This window comes from Falco cherrug, chromosome 11 (assembly GCF_023634085.1).
Source record: "Falco cherrug isolate bFalChe1 chromosome 11, bFalChe1.pri, whole genome shotgun sequence".
Taxonomy (NCBI): domain Eukaryota; kingdom Metazoa; phylum Chordata; class Aves; order Falconiformes; family Falconidae; genus Falco; species Falco cherrug.
The window spans coordinates 28,395,455-28,413,562 of NC_073707.1; the positions used below are offsets into that span (position 1 = coordinate 28,395,455).

The window sequence follows — 18,108 nt, forward strand, 5'->3', positions numbered from 1 at the left end:
CTTGTTTCATTTAACTTAAAATTACTGTTGGGTTTTTTTGGTATCATCTCCCAGTGAGGGCTTCAATTTAACCAGTTCTTTGAGAGGGAAGCCCATGAAAGCATCAAGTACAAGAGGCTTTTAAAGAAAAACAAAAAAGTGATCTGGTAAATTGTATTACTTGTTTGACATTTATAGCACAATGGAGTTACACTACTTTTCTACACACAATATGAGACTTGTAAATCTTTTAGCTCTTGACTGTGCTTAGTAAATTGCTATTAAATAAACTTGCTTTCCTGATCAGGAGTACAGCTTTTTTTTAATACCTGGTTTAGCCCAATATATTTCAAACAGAAGAAACTTTTTGCTGTCTGGCATATCTTATAGAATATTTGAAGCTTTGTTTGTAATAGTCATTTTGGCCTTAATTTGTTACAATAGATCTTAACTCAGTTTTGTTTTCAATAGCATTCCCTAAGAACTTTTCAGTAGTAACAGTGTTGCTTCTCAGATTTAAAACAGCTTGTCTGTTCTATAGAATTATTCAAACATACACATTTTTGGTTTTAGTTATTGTTCCTGACAGCTGGTGTTAAGTAGCTGCAAATTGTGTACTTAAACCTATTAGATGAGCTAGTGGGAAACATCCAGGACTGAAACACATCCACATATGCAGAGGCTGAGCAAAGGAGATTTTCTGATACTGAACCAGGGTATGATTGTGAATATGGTAGAAGCACCTAATCTGCAAAAGAAAAGACTCTAAGGATCAATTTACTCTTCAATCTGTTGTCACTTTTCTCCACATAGTATGACCTGCATTGGGTGTGAGGAGGGTTTGGCTTTTTCAGAGTGATTTATTTGAAGGATGCATCTCTGATATTTAACGTTAGTTGCAAGGTTGGTCAGATTTGGTATGTTTCCAATTTCCAGTTTTTACTTCCTGTGTGATACCAACTTATTATGCTGGAGACTTGCAACATGGTAGTTTTCAGTTATGTCTTTGAGTCTTGATACATCAGATTTGTTATTCCAATACCTTTTCCAGTATTTTCAGCTCTTTGCTGCATTAGTGCTTTTTTGTTACCTTGTCAGTGCAATAGTTAGTGCTTGCAAGCAGATCAGTGAGTTAACATCACTATAACAGACTTTTACAAATTCATAGTTAAAATTTTTCAATTAAACTTTGATACCTGCATTTGCATTAGCTGGCATCAGAGCCTAACAGAGTTTAGAGCAAAAAGCTGGTTTGCAATTTTTGCAACTAATTATGTAAAATTACAAGTACAAGCGCAAAAGGTGAATAGCAAGAGGCAAAGTATATGAAACAGTGACTCAGGTAAATTAGAAATGTGAGAGAAATGTATGTTTGTTTAGTCCTCTGAATTTTTGAGCAATATATTTTGTCCATGATCACAGCCATGTGGCATGCAGTTCTTTTACTTAACCCAGATGACCACAAAACATGATGTTTCGGTTTGTGCCAGTTTCACTGCTTTGCTCCTGATGATGGGTTTCACAGATGGTGCATGGGGATAAGCGTTGGGGTTTTTTTTTCTGTGCCACAAGTCAAGTTGATTTGCGAATACTCTAAACTGTGTACAAACCATGCCATAGCCATGAAATACGCTTCCAGCAGAAGAAAGCATAGACATTCAGCATGTGATGTGTGTGCTGCCTTGTTGCCTTGTACTGCTGCCTTTTGAGCTTTCCTGTTTTTTATTTCACTGATATTTCTCTCAGCTGGTGTTTGAGGAGTTCTTAAGGAGCAGGAAAAGTGCCGCCTCATCTCACCAGTAACAGAAAAATACCGTATAACAGCAGGCTGTAAATCAGTAGATGCCATAATCCTTTTCTTTCACATATGCAGCTTATCTTTCTCATAGATGAGATTCAATGTTTTGCTTGTTTTCACAAGTCCCTTTGGTTGTAGCAGTTGCTTATTCAAACAATTTTAAAAGGTTAATGCATTATGTCATTACAGGAGAGAGTGAATTTAGGCTGTGGAATGCTCAGTTCTCTTAATGAACTCTTTATAAGCAATTCCTGAGGACTGTAACACTTCTTTTTAATTGTTTACTATGTTTAAGGGCAGACTTGCTCATGGATGGCTTGAAATTTAACAAAGCTGATTATGTTCATTGAATAACTTAATTGCAGTTTCAGTAAGGTTCAGTTTACTCAAGGTCTTTTCTGTAGCGAATGAAAGCTATGACTTGCTTAGCTTTGCATAATTTTATGTTAATCTAAGTATTTAATTAAATGTGTTAGATATTTGAAAAATCATCTACCCACCTGCTTGAGATGAGAAATTTGAATATAATTTTGTGTAATTGAAACTGACTTCTTTATGCATTCTTTCTTTAGAGGGGCTGGATGAAATAGAAAATGATCTTCTGAAGTGTGAATTTTGTGGAAAAATGGGGTATTCTAATAAATTTCTACGGTCAAAAAGATTCTGCTCCACATCCTGTGCCAAAAGGTACTCTGTCTAGTTACTGCTTATCATCATCTGGTTAATGGAATAGCACCTAAGTAGTGTCTGATGTTGAAAAACAAAGAAACAGTAAAACATGACTGCTTTCTACCCAGATTTGCAGAGTATATGGGTACAAAGAGAATTACAGTAAAATTGCGGACCTTTTTGCAGACGGTGCCATGAATGCTATTGGGCTTATAGGTAGGTGATGGGTATCATGGAAGAGAAATCCATTAAAGGTTGCTAAGGTTTTGGAAACTGATGCAGAAATTTGTGGGCCCCGAATCATTATGTTTGTCTTATTCCTGTTGTGTTCCCCTTGATGTTGGGCAATGTCACAGAAAGAATGCTGGGCTAGATGGGCTTTCTTACAGTTTTGTGTGATGGTAGGCAAAAAAACCAACTGCATTTATCTTCTCTTGGCATAATGGAAATGCTACATAGACAAAAAATGTTCTTAAATGTTTTTAGTAATAGTGTAAAAATTCTTTACTTGCATAGAGTAAAATAGAAATATTCATAAACATAAATAATTGTTTGTAAAGCTTCTCCTTTCTTGAAAATAATACCATTCCCTTGTACATGTGGTTAGCAGAGGAAATTGGCTGGTTGCCATTTCTGTTTGGGTTTAGTATGCTACTTTTATTTTCTTTTGGTTAAGAGAAATAAGAATTCATAGTCAACATCTGAATGTAAAATCTTCCATCATTACAGCTGGAAAATTGGTATTTAATCCCAGATGTTTTAGAAGGGGGAAATAGTTTCCCATTTCTAATCACCACTTAGTTATTTTTTTGCATCAGTGTGCCTAGAAACCACCTTTCTCTTACATATCATACTTCTTTAATCCCCCATGTGAGACATTGCCATTTTAAAGTAGCGGGAATGTATATTTTTGATTTGGTACTTGTTGGGACACTACCAGTGAAATAATGTTAAGAAGGGGGTTGTCCCCTTAATCTTAGAACGGGATTTTTGCCTCCGTCCTCTTTGACTGGGTATCAGCTAGGCAGAGAAAATGGAAGTAAAAGATACAATGCGACTTTAAGCTTTTAACAGACATTTCAGAGAAGTGGGACTGGGCTACGTAATAAAATACAGAAGTATTTCTATCATGGAAAATGTTTAAGAATGGGAAAGACAGACATTTTCCAGGGATGATCTAGAGGTACTTGATCTTGCTTCAAGACAAGAAGTCTGAGTAAATAGCCTTTGAGGTACCTTTCTCTTGTATTTCTGTGACAGCTGTTGTTGTCTCATTAGGCAGACTTCTGCAACACTGGAATTTTAGGGTTACTTGATTGAATTCAGTCCAAAAGACTATTAGTGCATTATCAAATATATCTTACTTCTTTAGGCACAGCCTTAGTTGCACTAAGAAGTTTGGGCTGTTTACATCAGACAAGACCAGTCGCTGGAATCGGAAATCAGATAGCCAAAGCCTTGGGCGACGCGGGCGTCGACCGAGCGGCCCTGATGGGGCATCACGAGATCATTTTCTTAGACAGGTCTGTGGAATATTTGCTTAAAACTATGGCATTCTTTTGGGAATTACAAATAAAATATAATACTGTAGTGTATTTGTACTACATTTTCCAGCTTCCAATTACTTATCCATCTGCAGAAGAAGATGTGGCTTCTCATGAAGATGCTGTTCCAGCTGCCATGACCACCCGTCTGCGAAGACAGAGTGAAAGGGAGAGAGAACGTGAACTTAGGGAACTAAGAATTCGGAAAATGCCAGAGAGCATTGACTTGTTACCAGTGGTGCAAGCTGACCCATCAGTATGGACTGTTGATGAAGTTTGGGCCTTTATACGTTCTTTGCCTGGTATGTAACGTGCGGTAACTTGTTCCTTTTGGTTTTTTAACGGTAAAGTTCCTTGCTTTTTAGCATCAGTGTGCTGATGAGGTGGTGTGGTAACAGCAGTAGTGTCTTCAGTTACTGATAGAAACTGCAATGTGATTTGTTTCCTCTTGCTTGTTCCTTCAGCACAAATCCTGTGTTGATAGAACTAGTCCCACTTTGGCTGTTGCATCCCAGCTGATGGAGATTAGAGCTGTTCCTTCAGTCTGACTTCTCTCAAGAGGTCAGTAGAGAGATGAGACACACTTCCTCCCTTTCCTCCCTTTTACACTTCTTTCTTCTCTTGCCTCCTTGCTGCTTATTCAGTAGAAAAAGCAAGGGGAGAGTTATTTCCCTTAATACAACTGAAAAATTTGAAAGACCTATCCTGATACAAGTCATTAAAAAAGAATAAGCAAGCTTCTTCATTGAAGTTAAACTTTGTTTTGCATTGCTTTGCTCAGTAACTGAAATGCAGAGAGCTTCTGCTTACAGACCCTGCATACTGGTAAACAAGGTGTTCTCAGAAAAAAATAATCTTGCTGCTTCTTATTTACAAACCTTTTCTTTAGTTCAATATTCACAGTTACCTTCATCATCTTCAGGTTTTTTGACATTTATTTATCATTTCATAACTATCGTAAGCTTTAAAGTTTCACTCTCCGCTCTTTCCCAAGGATGCCATTCTATCTGATCAGATACTGTAATCCTTCCAGGTAACAAGGCAGTTCTACCTAACAGCAGTCATACAAGAGTTTTTGTTGCTTACCCATGTAACTCATATGTCAAAACACTGAAACCAAGGTTAAGTTTGTTCCTAATTTTCTGCTTTTTCTGGAATGCTAAACCATTTTTCTGTGTATCCCATTAGGCTAATAACCCACAGGGAATAGATTTCATTGCCAAGTTATACGCATAGGTTATGACAGATAATCTTTTATAAAGTAGGTCAGGCAAAGAATTGAGTAAGGGATGTCTTAAATCAGCAAAAGTCATCCTTTTGAAGTACCTTTCTTCTGATAGTTTATAAATTGCAATTAAGTTATATCATCTGCTTCTGAGAAGCTGCAGCGATATCTGTAAAAACAAGCAAAGTTCCTTAGGTTTAAGACATGGTCATCTGTTTCTGTATTTCATCTGTGTTACTGGAATGTAACTATATGACTGCTGTTCTGAGTTACTATTTTTATAGCTTTGAGGCTGTAGTTAATTCAATAACTTCCTGATGCTGAGTTCTGTAAAGGACTAAACGATAATTCTGTCCTAGAAAACTTAAAGTGCCATATAAACACAATTCACTTGCAAGTATGAAAACAAAAATATTATTCTTAAAATGTGGTTTCTGTTTTGAAACCATTACGTTCAGACTATTTCACGAGCTCCTGGATCTGGGATTTTTTTCGTATTCTATAAACAATGTAATCTTTAATTTTAAACAGACTTTATATTTCTCTGTATTTAATGAAAATTTGTTACAGTTACTCTCATTCATACTAAGGCCTAGTTTCTCAAATAGTTTTTTTTAAAAAAAGTTCAATAGGTATTTAAAATTATATTTACAACCTACCAGAATTTTTGTTGTTACATAGCTATGTTCATGTTTTTTGTCAATATTGGGCTTTATTCTGTTTGATATATTCTCAAGCTGCTCTCTTGAAAAAATATTTTTTCATATGCTGTCAGAGTTGAATAACACAAAAAATAATTGACTTCCGTTACGCTGTTTTGCAATATCTACTTGGTGCAGCACATCCAGACCATGTTGTAGGAGACGGTGATCTGTCAGCTTTTCATAAACATCAGGGACACCTGTTTTGATTTACAGCTTTTTGCACAGAGCCTGTAGCTGAGATCTAACTGTGGAGTCAAGTTAGATGGATTGATGACAAGTTAGATGACAAAGTCCTTGTCAGCTTTTCCTGAATTCCTTTGAAGGCTTTTGGAGAAATGAAGATAGTAGGACATTCCTATTGTTTGTTACTTCTGGGGGGAAGAGACAGCAACAGTTTAAGTCCCAGCAGAGTTGTTCCTCTTTTCTTTATTCAGTTGCAACGTTAGTTGTCATTCACCCACTTCCCACCCTTGTTTTAGCTAAGTTATTGCACAACAACCAATTGCAAAAGTGCTTAAGAGAGTACCCAAATATACTTGTTTGAGGGAACTGAAATATATTCAACTTTCATCCTTTGCTTTTCCAAAATGACTTTGAGAAAAGGTATTTTTGGAGAAGTTGCATGGAAATGTTTCATGTCCTACTTAAAGAAAACAACCAGCAATTACCTATTTTAACAGGACCACTTTTGTTCCTAAATGTAAAAACTTCTCTTGATCTCTCACATTATTTGTAGATGCTGTGGTCTGACAATCACCATGGTCAGGTCTCAGGTCAGATGTACAGTGATGCCTTTCACAGAATGACTTAGTACTTGATTTACAGATGTTTTGTCTGTTGTCAACATGTAAATAAGAACCTTTATGATGACGTTAGATCCTCCTGAGAATGGTCAGTTGTCTTAAGATTTTTCTTCATGTTATTGACAGCTTTGTCTTCACTTGGTACTGGAATTGTAAGCACCGTTCCAGGAGCTCTCTGACAACTCTGAGCCCCTGAAGAATGTTCTCGTCTTGATTGCGGTACAGTTTGTAGCTGGGCTGTGCTACTACATCACTTTACCAGAAGTATTAAAAGTAAATGTTATGGAACATGCACAAGCACTAAAACATTTTAATGACTTTAGTGGCTATATAAATACTGGTTTTAACAAACTGATTTTTCTTTTTCTCCGAAAGATACCACTCTTAATTACTTGTTACAATAAATAATGCCCAAGAACTTGGCGTTGTTTTAAATGCTATGGAAAATAGTCCTTTGTTCAAATTAAAAGTTACCCAACTGCTACAGAGCAACTGTTTTACTTTTGGGATTGTAGTTTATACAGTTGTAGCCTAAACTACAGAGGTTGAGAGGTGTAGCCAGAGACTACAATAACATTCCATAGTAAGACCTTTCTCTTTTCAAATTATCTTTTATTTTTTCCCTTTCCTTAATAAAGTGGTAGGTAATTGTTGTGTGCAGTTTGTTTAACAAATCATTAGGGAAAAAAAATCGTGCTTTATTCTTTGTGAAAAGCTAACCTTTTCCAACCTTGAATGTTACAACCACTACACAGTAATAATCCAAACTAATTAAGGTTTGGATGTTGATATTTCCTTCCATGTTTCCTTTCTCTTTGTCTCTTACACATTTATAAATCCATCAGGAAATTAGACTCGTCTTTATAGAATTTAAATCTGAACACACAAGAGGACATGAAATTAGTCAGTTGCTCTCATCTGGGTGGAAAAGGAGTTCTTCACAGTATTTTCATATCTCTGTAATAATGTACTTTTAGAACAGGGGAAAATACAAAAATGCCAAAAAATAGGCTTGACTGAGGAATAATTGAATGCAGGAATGGAAAGTGGAGCACAAGTTACAGTGTGTCTGAAAGGCTGTGGGACAGATGGAGAGACCACTGGATTGAGGACATAAATGTATTAAAAAATTACAAAAAACGTAGCCATGGGGAAAGAAGCTTCAAATAGACAACTGGCAATGAGTGCTCTTACTCATCTTGTTAGAAGACATTTGTCCATGTAACAGGACTGCCGTACAGCCAGGCATAACTGACCGTTTCTGCTTAACAGATGTCCAGAACATCTTTTGAGGAACCTTTTGTTTCCACAGTGTTCTTCAGTTACTTGGGACAGTCCAACCCATGAAGAGTCATTTTGTTCTTATGTTGTAGGCGTCCATAACCCCAGACCACGTTATTTCATGTTCAGAAAAAGAGTTTATAATTTTAAAAAAAATAAAATCCAGCTATTTTAAAGTTGCACTTATGAAGTGAATTACTGCTGTGTATAGCATATTCACTCAACTGATGATAAATGTCTTTGTGAGATAGTTATGCTAAAGCCCATAAATCAAAATTCTGTTTGCTTAACCCAGTGGTGGTAACATACAGATGGAAGTAACACCTTTTGGAAATTGTAGTTATGTGAATTTTCTCACTGAGCTGTACCTAGCAGTATAACATGCATATATTTTTATCGCCGGAAAGGACCCACTTGAATTATGCGCTCTCTTGATTGCTATTTCAGTGATATTTTGCAAGTCTCTTCCAATTATGAGGTCATGGCTGTTGTTCCTTGTATTGAAATGAGAAAGCTGTCTTTGCTAGGACTTGAAATTTCCAGTGAGTAATTCTCCAATAATTACAGTGTAATTAGAGGCCATATAAAAATTACTTTCAGATTATCTCAGAAGTTCCCATTGTAATATTGAACTGTTGCATATACCTTAGGTTCTACAAGCTAAAGGGACGAGCATTAGAAATTGTGTCGCTGAAAAGCTCTAGCGTGGACAGTCACAGCATCTAAGAATGCACGTTTCTAACCCAATAATTCTTTTTTCTGTTGCCTTGTAGGTTGTCAAGATATTGCGGATGAATTTAGAGCACAAGAAATAGATGGGCAAGCTCTCCTCTTGTTGAAGGAGGATCACCTTATGAGTGCAATGAATATTAAGCTTGGACCTGCATTGAAGATCTGTGCACGTATCAATTCATTGAAAGAATCCTAGGGGGGGAACGTGAAGGTTTAAACAGCAGTTTCTCAGTGACAGAACCAACAGTAATATGCCAACATCTTCCCTGTGGCATGAGAGTTACTGTGATGTTTTGTTAAATATATGGGGGTTTCCCCACATAAAGACTTAAAAATGTTCCTTTGATTATACCAGGTAGTCCTCTGTAGTTTCCACAATTCATAAGTTCATGGTAAAGTCTGAATAATACTTTGAGTTGAAGTGGGAGTTCATGGAAAAACATGAAGTGAAATATGCTGTGATAGGCTAAATATTCCCCAACATGTACTTTCTTATAAGTTTAACATCCCAGCACCCAACCCAGTCTAAACACCATTTAAATTGTGTTGCTGTATTCTGAACGATTTTTCCCACATACAGCAGTTTTTGGACTGAAATAACAGAAGTGTCCACGGACCCTGTGGAAGCACTAATAACAGTAAAATGCTATGCATTTAGTTGTGCTGTCTGAGTTTCTTTTAGTCCTGAGCAAATTGTTTGTAAGGGGTAGGTTGGCAGCTGGTTTTCCTTGTGTAGGCTTACCCTCATCTCTGCCACTGTAGTATTTTCTTGAAGTCTGGAAATACTATAAACCATGTAGATGTCTTGTCAAAATCCTCCTCATCAGGCTACTGAAATGCAATGGCATGACACTCTTGCCAGAGGTAACTGAAGCACATGTTACTTTACTCTTTGTATGCTGCTATGCACTGAGAGGGCATTAAGATGTTAGGTTTGTCGTTTCGCATGCTGCTAGTTAAACTAGACCAGCAGTTCTCAAATGGGGGTTCAGAGTGGATCCTGGGAAGGTGTGAGAACACTCGGGGTTCAGGTTCCCAAATGCCTAGGCATGAGGGGCTGAAAACTGCGGCCAGAACTAGCTCACATTGAGACAAGCAGACTTTAAAGACTGGAGGTAGAGAAGGGATAGCATAGCTCAGATGCTCTTTTTCTTAATACCTCTTGTAACTTGTCTTTCCCTGTAGCGCATTCCCATTGTCTCACTGGAAGCTTCCAAGCACCTTTTACTTGTCCACTGGCCAGCATGAGCTGGGCTTGCAGTAGTCTGAGGAAGGAGCACGGTGAGTTGCTCGATGAAGTCCCTTCAGAGCTCGGTGTAGGAGCAGCTGCTGCTGCAGTGAGGGACCCTGGAGCTGCGGGTCGGCAGGAGGAGTGCCACTGCTAGGTAACTCTGGGTGAAATCTCTAGGGGCCTGCTTTGTCCCTCTGGCAGGAGATTTTGACTTGGATGCTGCAAGCCCACTTGGTGGACTTTAGTCTCCCTCAGTCTTCCCTCTCTCGCACTCTGTGTGGAACAAAGATGTGTTTCCCCAGTTACTGACGCTCTCGGAAGCTGCCTGGGCTCGGAGGCAGAAGCACCTTCTCAGCCTTTGCTTCCCCGTCACCTGGGTACAGATGTTCACGAATGTGTTTTGTACCTTCTGTTCCCTCCCTCTTGCAGCTCCGCTCCCCTTATGTACAGGCCTAGATCCCTAAGCTCTTGTATAGGGAAAGAAGGGCATGTGTGCTGATAGAGTTGTTGTGTATATTTGAATTAAATATGTGTATGTGTCTGCAAATAATGTATTTTGTATTTTATGCAAATGAATGCATAATAAATGATTGTGTAGGGAGATAGTCAGGGGGGCTGTAAAGCATTCCTGAAGAGGAACTGATCTAAAGTTTGAGAACTGCTGACCTAGATCAAAAGGAGTTAATGCACATACACTGGCTGAAAGGAAGGTTTATGACAGGTAGATTAATATGTATATTATTTAACTGATGACCTTAAAGAGTAAATTTAGATTACAGAAAAAATCTGTGCTTCATTTTCCTTTAGACTATTGCTTTGTTTCTACTAACAGACTTTCTACTGTTATCTTCCAGAGATCAATGTTAGAATCATTGTTTTTAATTATAACTGTTTAAGCTTACTAATAGCAGATGTTAATAATATTTTTATTAACCACTGAAGCTCCGAGTTAGGACAACCCGTTGCTGTTACGTGCTGGTATGTGGTGAGGGCCCTTATCCAAATGGCACCAAAGGCTTTAGATAATTAATTGATGTCTGGGTTTATTTTGGAGGGAAGTTGCTAAGCACTTTCTAATTTGTTTTTTCTCTCTTCAGTTACTGTTGTAAAATAAACTCCTTAGTTGAAGGTTCAACGTTTGGCAATGTTCATCTGAAAGATGGTCAAATGATGGAGACAGTAGGTTCCCATTTGTAGCATTTCTGTAAGATACACCTGTAGCATATCTGTAACATATGTTCTAAAGTATACATTCTGTTTTGATGAGCTAATTGAAGACTAAAGATATCTTAGATATTTATCCTTTGGCTTTTGTCTTAAAGTTTTATTATTTTTATACGAAAATTTCACGCTAATTTTTAATCTGTCTTCTGATTGTACTGTTCTTTGGCAATGTAAAAAGTAGGTATGCATAAATGTGATTTGATAATGGCTTAAGGCGTATTTGAAAATGTGGACTTACAAGTCTTATTTAGACCTGCAGTTAATCACAGTGTTGTTACATGCATCAGAATTTCACGGCTGTTTGAATTTTGCTTTATTAGACAGCTTTCAGGAGACCTTCTACAGCTAGTGTTGATATACACACCTCAGACGTAACCACTGACAGATGCCAGAAGCTCAGGGTAGACCTGATTAATGCACGTCTGTTCTGGTTCTTCTGGTACGCTACGTTTTCTGTGGTTTTGGGGGAGCCGCAGATAGTGAGTTATGCTTTAAATATTCATGAATGCAGCAACTAAGAATGTGGGCCTTATGTATATTGAAATGCTTTTTTCTCCTTCACTGATTTTGGCATTAAGCAGGAGCTTAAAAGCAGACACAGCTATACTACCCTATACTGATAGAAATGCACGTGTATTGGAGTGTTTGCCAGTATAGCTGTGTCAGTAAAATCGATTTAAAAAAAAAAAAAGATCACACCTGTATGTGAAAATGGGCTGGAAAACTTCCAAGTGGGACTGAAGTCTACTTCAGAAGCTTTTGAATTTACTCAGAAAAGCAATATAATACTGAGAGTAGTATTCCTCCAGAACCATTTTGCATACCAATCATTTGTTTCTGTTCAGATCAGTGAGGTTTTCCAAGGCTCATACTACTATTTCCCATGGCTTTCCCCACAAATTAAGCTAGAACCTCTTGCAAAAAAAGGAAGCATTGCAGATTTTAACTGACTATTGTTTTAACACTTGTTCCCACTAGACGTGTCTACAGGAAATCCTTTTCATTAGCTTTATTTCCTGGGGTTTTGTTTTCTGTATTCAGACTGCTGCTGTTGTGGGCTACCTGTCATGGTAATCCCTGCAATATTTCAGTTCCTTCTGAATATTCTGAAAGGAATACAGGACCTTAGCTTAAGAGGGAATTATGTTGGATGGCTTTTTCCCTTCCTTTTTCTCCACTAGTCTCCATCCTACCTTACTCCTTAATGCAAGCTGCAGCATTAGCTCAGGGCAAAACCCTTTTGCAGAGCACTGGGCTGAATGTGACTGTCGAGGCTTCTTCCAATAGCATTACAACTATTACACTTGTCTCTGCTACAGGGTTTATTTGGGGTTTTAAAGAAATGCACCTGAATGGTCAAAATGGGTATGCAGACTCCCCTGCTTAATCTGGCTCATAGCACTCGGTATGTGGTGCTTTTCAGCGAGGAAGCCCAGCCACCTCCGCTGACTGAAATGCTCTGGGAGCTCTAAGGCTGCTCCTGGTTCAAAAACAAGCATTGCTGGCAAAGTGCTAACTTCTCCCAGCCACCCCGTATTGCCTCACATTTGGCACATTCGTAAAGCCTTTATCACCTTGCTTATATAAAGAATAAAAAATAACCATCTTGTCAAGTTAAACTGCCAGTTGTCTTGGATCACCAGAGAATGTTTGAAGGGTTTTTAAACAGACTGCATTGTAAATCCATTCATTAACCATTAATCCATCCTATTTTATTCCAGAAATTAAGTTCTTGACGGAGGGTAAAACCTTTGCTAGATCTGTGTCAATGAGGTATCAAATAGAAAGTGTATGTCCTGCAAGCATCTATTACCTCATTTCTTTCCTGTGAAAACAGCCTTTTCCCTGCTAACTTCTTTTTGGACAATTCACAAGTGGGAATCCAGTCTTTTGCATAGAGCAGATGGAGTCCATCATAACTGCAGATGTGGCAGCAAGAGTAAAGGAACAGGATGGAAACAAGTATTTGAGGTTCATGGTAGCTTTTCCATCACTTCTTTATCTTGGTCTTGGCTGTAGGGAAACGTTCAGGTATAAAACCATTTAACTGTAGTCAGAATGGATGTTTATGTCGTGAGACTTTGCTGGGTGTAGTGTGTCGCTGCCTGGCATACCAGTTAGAGCTAATGCCTATTTCAGATGACTGTTCTCATTTTAAATATCCCAGTCTCAATGCAGAAATTTACAGCTATTTCTTACACATTGGCAAATGTATAGCTCTGAGTGATTGAAGAACTCAATGACAGCTGTGTTGTCAGTCCTGGTTTTGCAAATAATTAGACATCCACGTAATTTATCACATGAGTAGTTCTGATTGTATTGAGACTATTCATATTAAAATTACACATCTGTATAAAAGCTTTCAGGGTTATTTTCTTACCAGTATCGCATAGAATTGTCCTGTTAGCATATATGTAGAAATACAGTTGTCACTTGGTAACCGGACTTTGACTCAGCAGTTGTTCTAGGCTGCAGATAATGACTCTGCAGAAAAATCAATCTAGGATACTTTTTTTAACATTCACCCAATTTACTTCATTAGAGATGGAGAGAAACTTATATTTTAAAGTATGTTGTTTAAAATATAAGTTTCTGTTGAATACTGCATGTAATAGGTGTGAGCAGAGCTATAAATGCATAATTCCAATGTAAGGTGTTAATAATTGCTCATAGTGAATTAATTTTTAAGTCATTCTTGCACAGTGAGCTGTAGTTTCAGACGGGAAATACTGTGACAAGAAAGAAATGTAAACTCGTTTAATGCTTAGTTCATTTAAGTTAAGCCTAAATTAAGTTCATTTTAAAGGAATTTTCCTTTAGTCACAAGAATTTGTTTAGACCCTATTGGTTCTATGTAGTTAACATCCACTGGATGGCTTTGCAGATAGTGACGTGTAAAAAAAGAGATGGTGATTATGGTACGGATAAGTGCCTGCTGTGTGGATGCTATGTCTGCTTTTTCAAAAAGCTGTCCCTAACGTAACGGGAGCTGACGGGCAGCCTGTACCCTGCAGTGAGAGCCTGGGGCGCAGGCTGGATGCAGAAGCAGTTAGCCCACATTACCCTGGTCTGTGTGGATCTGGCTGATTTGGTTTTACTATCGTCCTAACTTCGGAGGAGCTCTATCACCTGCCATCTCCTCCTCCATATAGATTTCTAAATGGGCTTTATGCCCTGTTGGGCATCCACTGCGTTGGCTGGAGCATTTTGTGTCCTGCTTGTCCCCTCGGTCTCATGGTCAGTACTTCCACGTGTATTCAAGGCCCCCATCCTCAGCTGCTGTGTAGGTTTGTGTAACCTCTAAGGTAAAACTTACACCTGCTCATTCACATGAAGGGTAGTGCGCATTTACTGATCCCTTCAAGCTAAGTGGAAGGAAAAAACACAGTTCAGAGATGTGAATGTGTTTGTAACTGAAGGTACATAGTAAGCTTATAGTCTATTTTTTGTAATTATTGATCTAACTTTCCCAAAGCACAGTTCTGGGAGTCAAGTGTTGTGCATAGATTTCAAGTTAAAAAATTTTAAACTTCTAGCATGTATTAGCTTCCTGCTGAATTATCCAAAATGACTGCGTACAGTAAGAAGCTAAGAAAAAGATCTGAAGAGATTTTTTTCCATCTAGAAAGAATTATGATTTGAGCACAATTGTACATTCATAGAACAGTGATCATAAGTATCATTTCAGTGCAATACGTAACACTTAAGGAGCATTATAATTGTGCGTAAAAAGCACTGTATTGTTACATGGGGGTGTTGAAAGGCTTATAGTATTGTTCATAGGTACTAAATCAGGGCATCCTTGCTGATGATGGGATTAGGCTGGAAGCACAAGTGTAATTGATTTATGAGGCACATCTGCTTCGTGGGTGAAGTCCGGTCAACCTGTGGGAAGACTTGTGTTGTCCTCCACCACCTGGCCGGTGTATCAGCAGCCAGGGTGTTGCCATCCTTTGGCAGCTTTCTGCAAAGTTGGTGCTGGAAAGAACAAGGAGATAATTCTGCACACCCAGCTTCCTTTTCGAGCAGTCTCTGTGTTACAGCATTAGCAAAGCAGTACTGATCAGGAGAGATGTGTGTAAAGAATGAAGGGTTTTGTTAATGAGTGCCAAATACTTCTGTTGAGAGTTGAAAAGATGTAGCATATCTCTTCAAAATCAATGTTGAATTTTAAGGGATTCGTTACACGAGGAAAGTGCAGAAGTTTCTCATAAAGGGTTAACGCTGTATCCGCTGTTACCATTAATATCAAATAATCCTATAAGAATTAAAGACTGTAAAGTATTTGAGTGGTATAAGGCCATTAGCTGCTGGCACAGCACAAGAAGCCGTGTACAGAGGAGATAGATACAGCAATGGTTGTCTGTAGTTCAGATTATTTCAGAAATTTCCTAGTACAGCTTCTCTCCTCTTGCTGTCTGGCAGTGCAGCTGTAACGCTGTTCTGCAGGGCGGCAGCTGATGGTTACACGGCTGGGCTCGGGGTTCACTGTTAGGGCTTCCCAGAAGCACCAGATAATAAGAAAATGCAGAGGAAAAGCCTTAGTCGTTAGGAGGGTAATAGGATAAGGATCACTTCACAACTGGTATCTCCCTCCAGAAAAAGTCAAGGACAAAGGTGGGCTTACAAAGAGCTACTACTACTGTGTTTTAAATAGTTTCTTAGCAGGCTCAGACACCGCAGTGAGATGCTGTGTCAAGACCTGTAATGCCGCTGTTGCCTATTCAGTGGGTGTAGTGACAGCCTGAAGGTTGATCCTGTTTGGCATCTTTCCCCCAAGAGTATGGAAGAACAAATTTCACGGTAATGCGGTGATGTCACATCAGTACATTAATACTTGCCTTGACTGCATGTTGTGGCTTCCCTGTAAAAAATAAAAAATTTCAAAACTTAAAATAGCTTTAGAAGCGCTGCAGTGACTACGGGAACTCTGCCACGTTAGGATAGATGGGGTTGTGCAAACTTTAATTACAGGCTGAGGAGCTGAACCACACTGATAAATAAAATACATCAGCAGCCTTACCCAATTTGTTGCAGTTCTGGTTCTGTATATGTTAATGAGTCGGCAGGGTGAGACTAACCACGAAAAACAGAAGCATCTGAAATGTACTTGAAAATAACTTTGCCTTTATCAGGTGTTAAATGAATTTTAAATTAGGAAATTTCCTTTGCCTGCCAAGTCCGTAGGGGTCAGTTATTTCATGATCTTCTGAAATGCCTGGTGCATTACTGTATTTGAGGTATCTGCTGGTTTTTAAATGGCGTTAGGTTTTGTAAATATTTTGTCAACCCCATTTCAGTGGGTATCCAGTTTATATAAAACCTGAAGACACGCTGTGTCAAAAAAATGTGTGTAGACATGGTTTATCCTATAGCATCTGAAGCGCTAAATAACCCGAGTAACAACTGGAGAGAGCAGGGAGTGATTGCTCAAGGTTGTTTGTCAAGTTAACGTTGTATGTGCTTTCCTACTTTTAACATGGAGATAGAATTTCCTCCAATTACATTTTCCAGCATAAAGGATAAAATAATTTGTGGTGCCAAACACTTCCAACAATGTTGCTAAGCATTGCCTCCTCTTATTGCACTAGTTTAAAAATTCAGTTTTTGATCATTTCCTGTCCTTTTGATGGCCTTTTTAACACATTTCCCCCCAACCCTTTTCTACTGCTTAAAAAAGCTCATGTCCTTTTGATTACATCACCGAAACCTCAGAGAAATACACCAGACTGTAGGTGAAAGTAGCACTATGTGGGGTGAAGTAATAAATCAGAATGATAATTGGACTTTGATATATTGCAGAAATGTAAGATAAATATATGATTGAGATGTGATTGTGTATTCTTATGAAGTGATATACTGGAATATTCTTTTATAAGAAATTTTAGCCCACGTAGCATTAAATTCTGCAATTAAATCTATGCCTATAATTGATATGTAATAATGTAAATTATAACCCAAAAATTAAATTTTACAGTTGAAGAGCACACACTGAATTATGTAAAAATAGGATCTTCACTTTGTGAATCATTTTTTGAAAAAGCACTTTCCTATTACCAACTAGCATGTGAATGAATTTTAGATTCTCTCATTTGTTATGATCTGTAGAAGTGAAATTTCTTTAATCTCTCAATGGATAAATTCATCATACAAATGCTAAAACAAAGCACCTTATACTATGCTGCTTAAACTTGCTTGTAATTGCACCTTTTGTTATCTGCAGATTTTTCTTAATGAGTATTCTTGTGTGATACCATTGTTCTCTGTGGGTCTGGGTGAATGATTAACCAACCTACAGCGTCATTTACTTACATAGTTTCTATTTCAGTACAACATTGTATTGTGAGTTCAGTGCTTCAGAAATAAATGCTACTTCCATTTGTCTGCCTTGGTTGCGTATCATTTATTTCTCTTCTACAAAAATAAATCAAGACCTTCATAAAACAGTCAGAATTTGAAAATTAAGAGAGCATTTTTGCTAGAAACCTGAAAAATTCTTCCCCTGCTGAAGTTGTCCCACTTCAAATTTGAACTGTTTTAATTTTAAGGTAATTTTGTCTTCAAAATAAATTATATTTTAATTTAAGCCATTCTTTAACCTTGGGTATGTATTTTAAGTATAGCAACTAACCTTGTTGCTTCTTTCTCCGACTTATTTATTTTTTAATATGTACATACATACATTAGAGGAGCAGTAGCAAAGAAATAATGAAACATCACCACCTTCCCTGTAGTTGTGGAAGTTTCACATCTTGCACTATTTTTGTACTACCTAAGCAAAGTTTGTATTTCTGTAGGAGTTGTAGCTTTACATTAACTAAACCAATTTATTTCCTGTTAAACAGACAACAACACTTCACTGAAATCAAACTGACGAGAAGTCACACTTTTAACAAGAAAATACACTTTAAAAAACCA

General features: G+C 37.8%; 1 protein-coding gene across 6 annotated transcripts in view; it reads left to right on the forward strand.

Moving 5' to 3' along the window:
• PHC3 (polyhomeotic homolog 3) overlaps positions 1–17,574 on the forward strand; it is a 40,817-nt gene extending 23,243 nt beyond the window's left edge. For 4 of the 6 annotated variants that reach the window (XM_055724040.1, XM_055724038.1, XM_055724041.1 and 1 more), the window contains 4 exons: positions 2,350–2,464; positions 3,819–3,969; positions 4,061–4,292; positions 8,777–17,574. In XM_055724040.1, the coding sequence (XP_055580015.1) occupies positions 2,350–2,464; positions 3,819–3,969; positions 4,061–4,292; positions 8,777–8,931 (653 nt within the window). In that variant the 3' untranslated portion in view covers positions 8,932–17,574. Of the gene's footprint in view, positions 1–2,349; positions 2,465–3,818; positions 3,970–4,060; positions 4,293–4,454; positions 4,552–8,776 lie in introns of those variants that run through there. The other 2 variants (XR_008734524.1, XM_055724042.1) reach the window with 2 other exon arrangements.
• Positions 17,575–18,108: the final 534 nt, after the last annotated feature.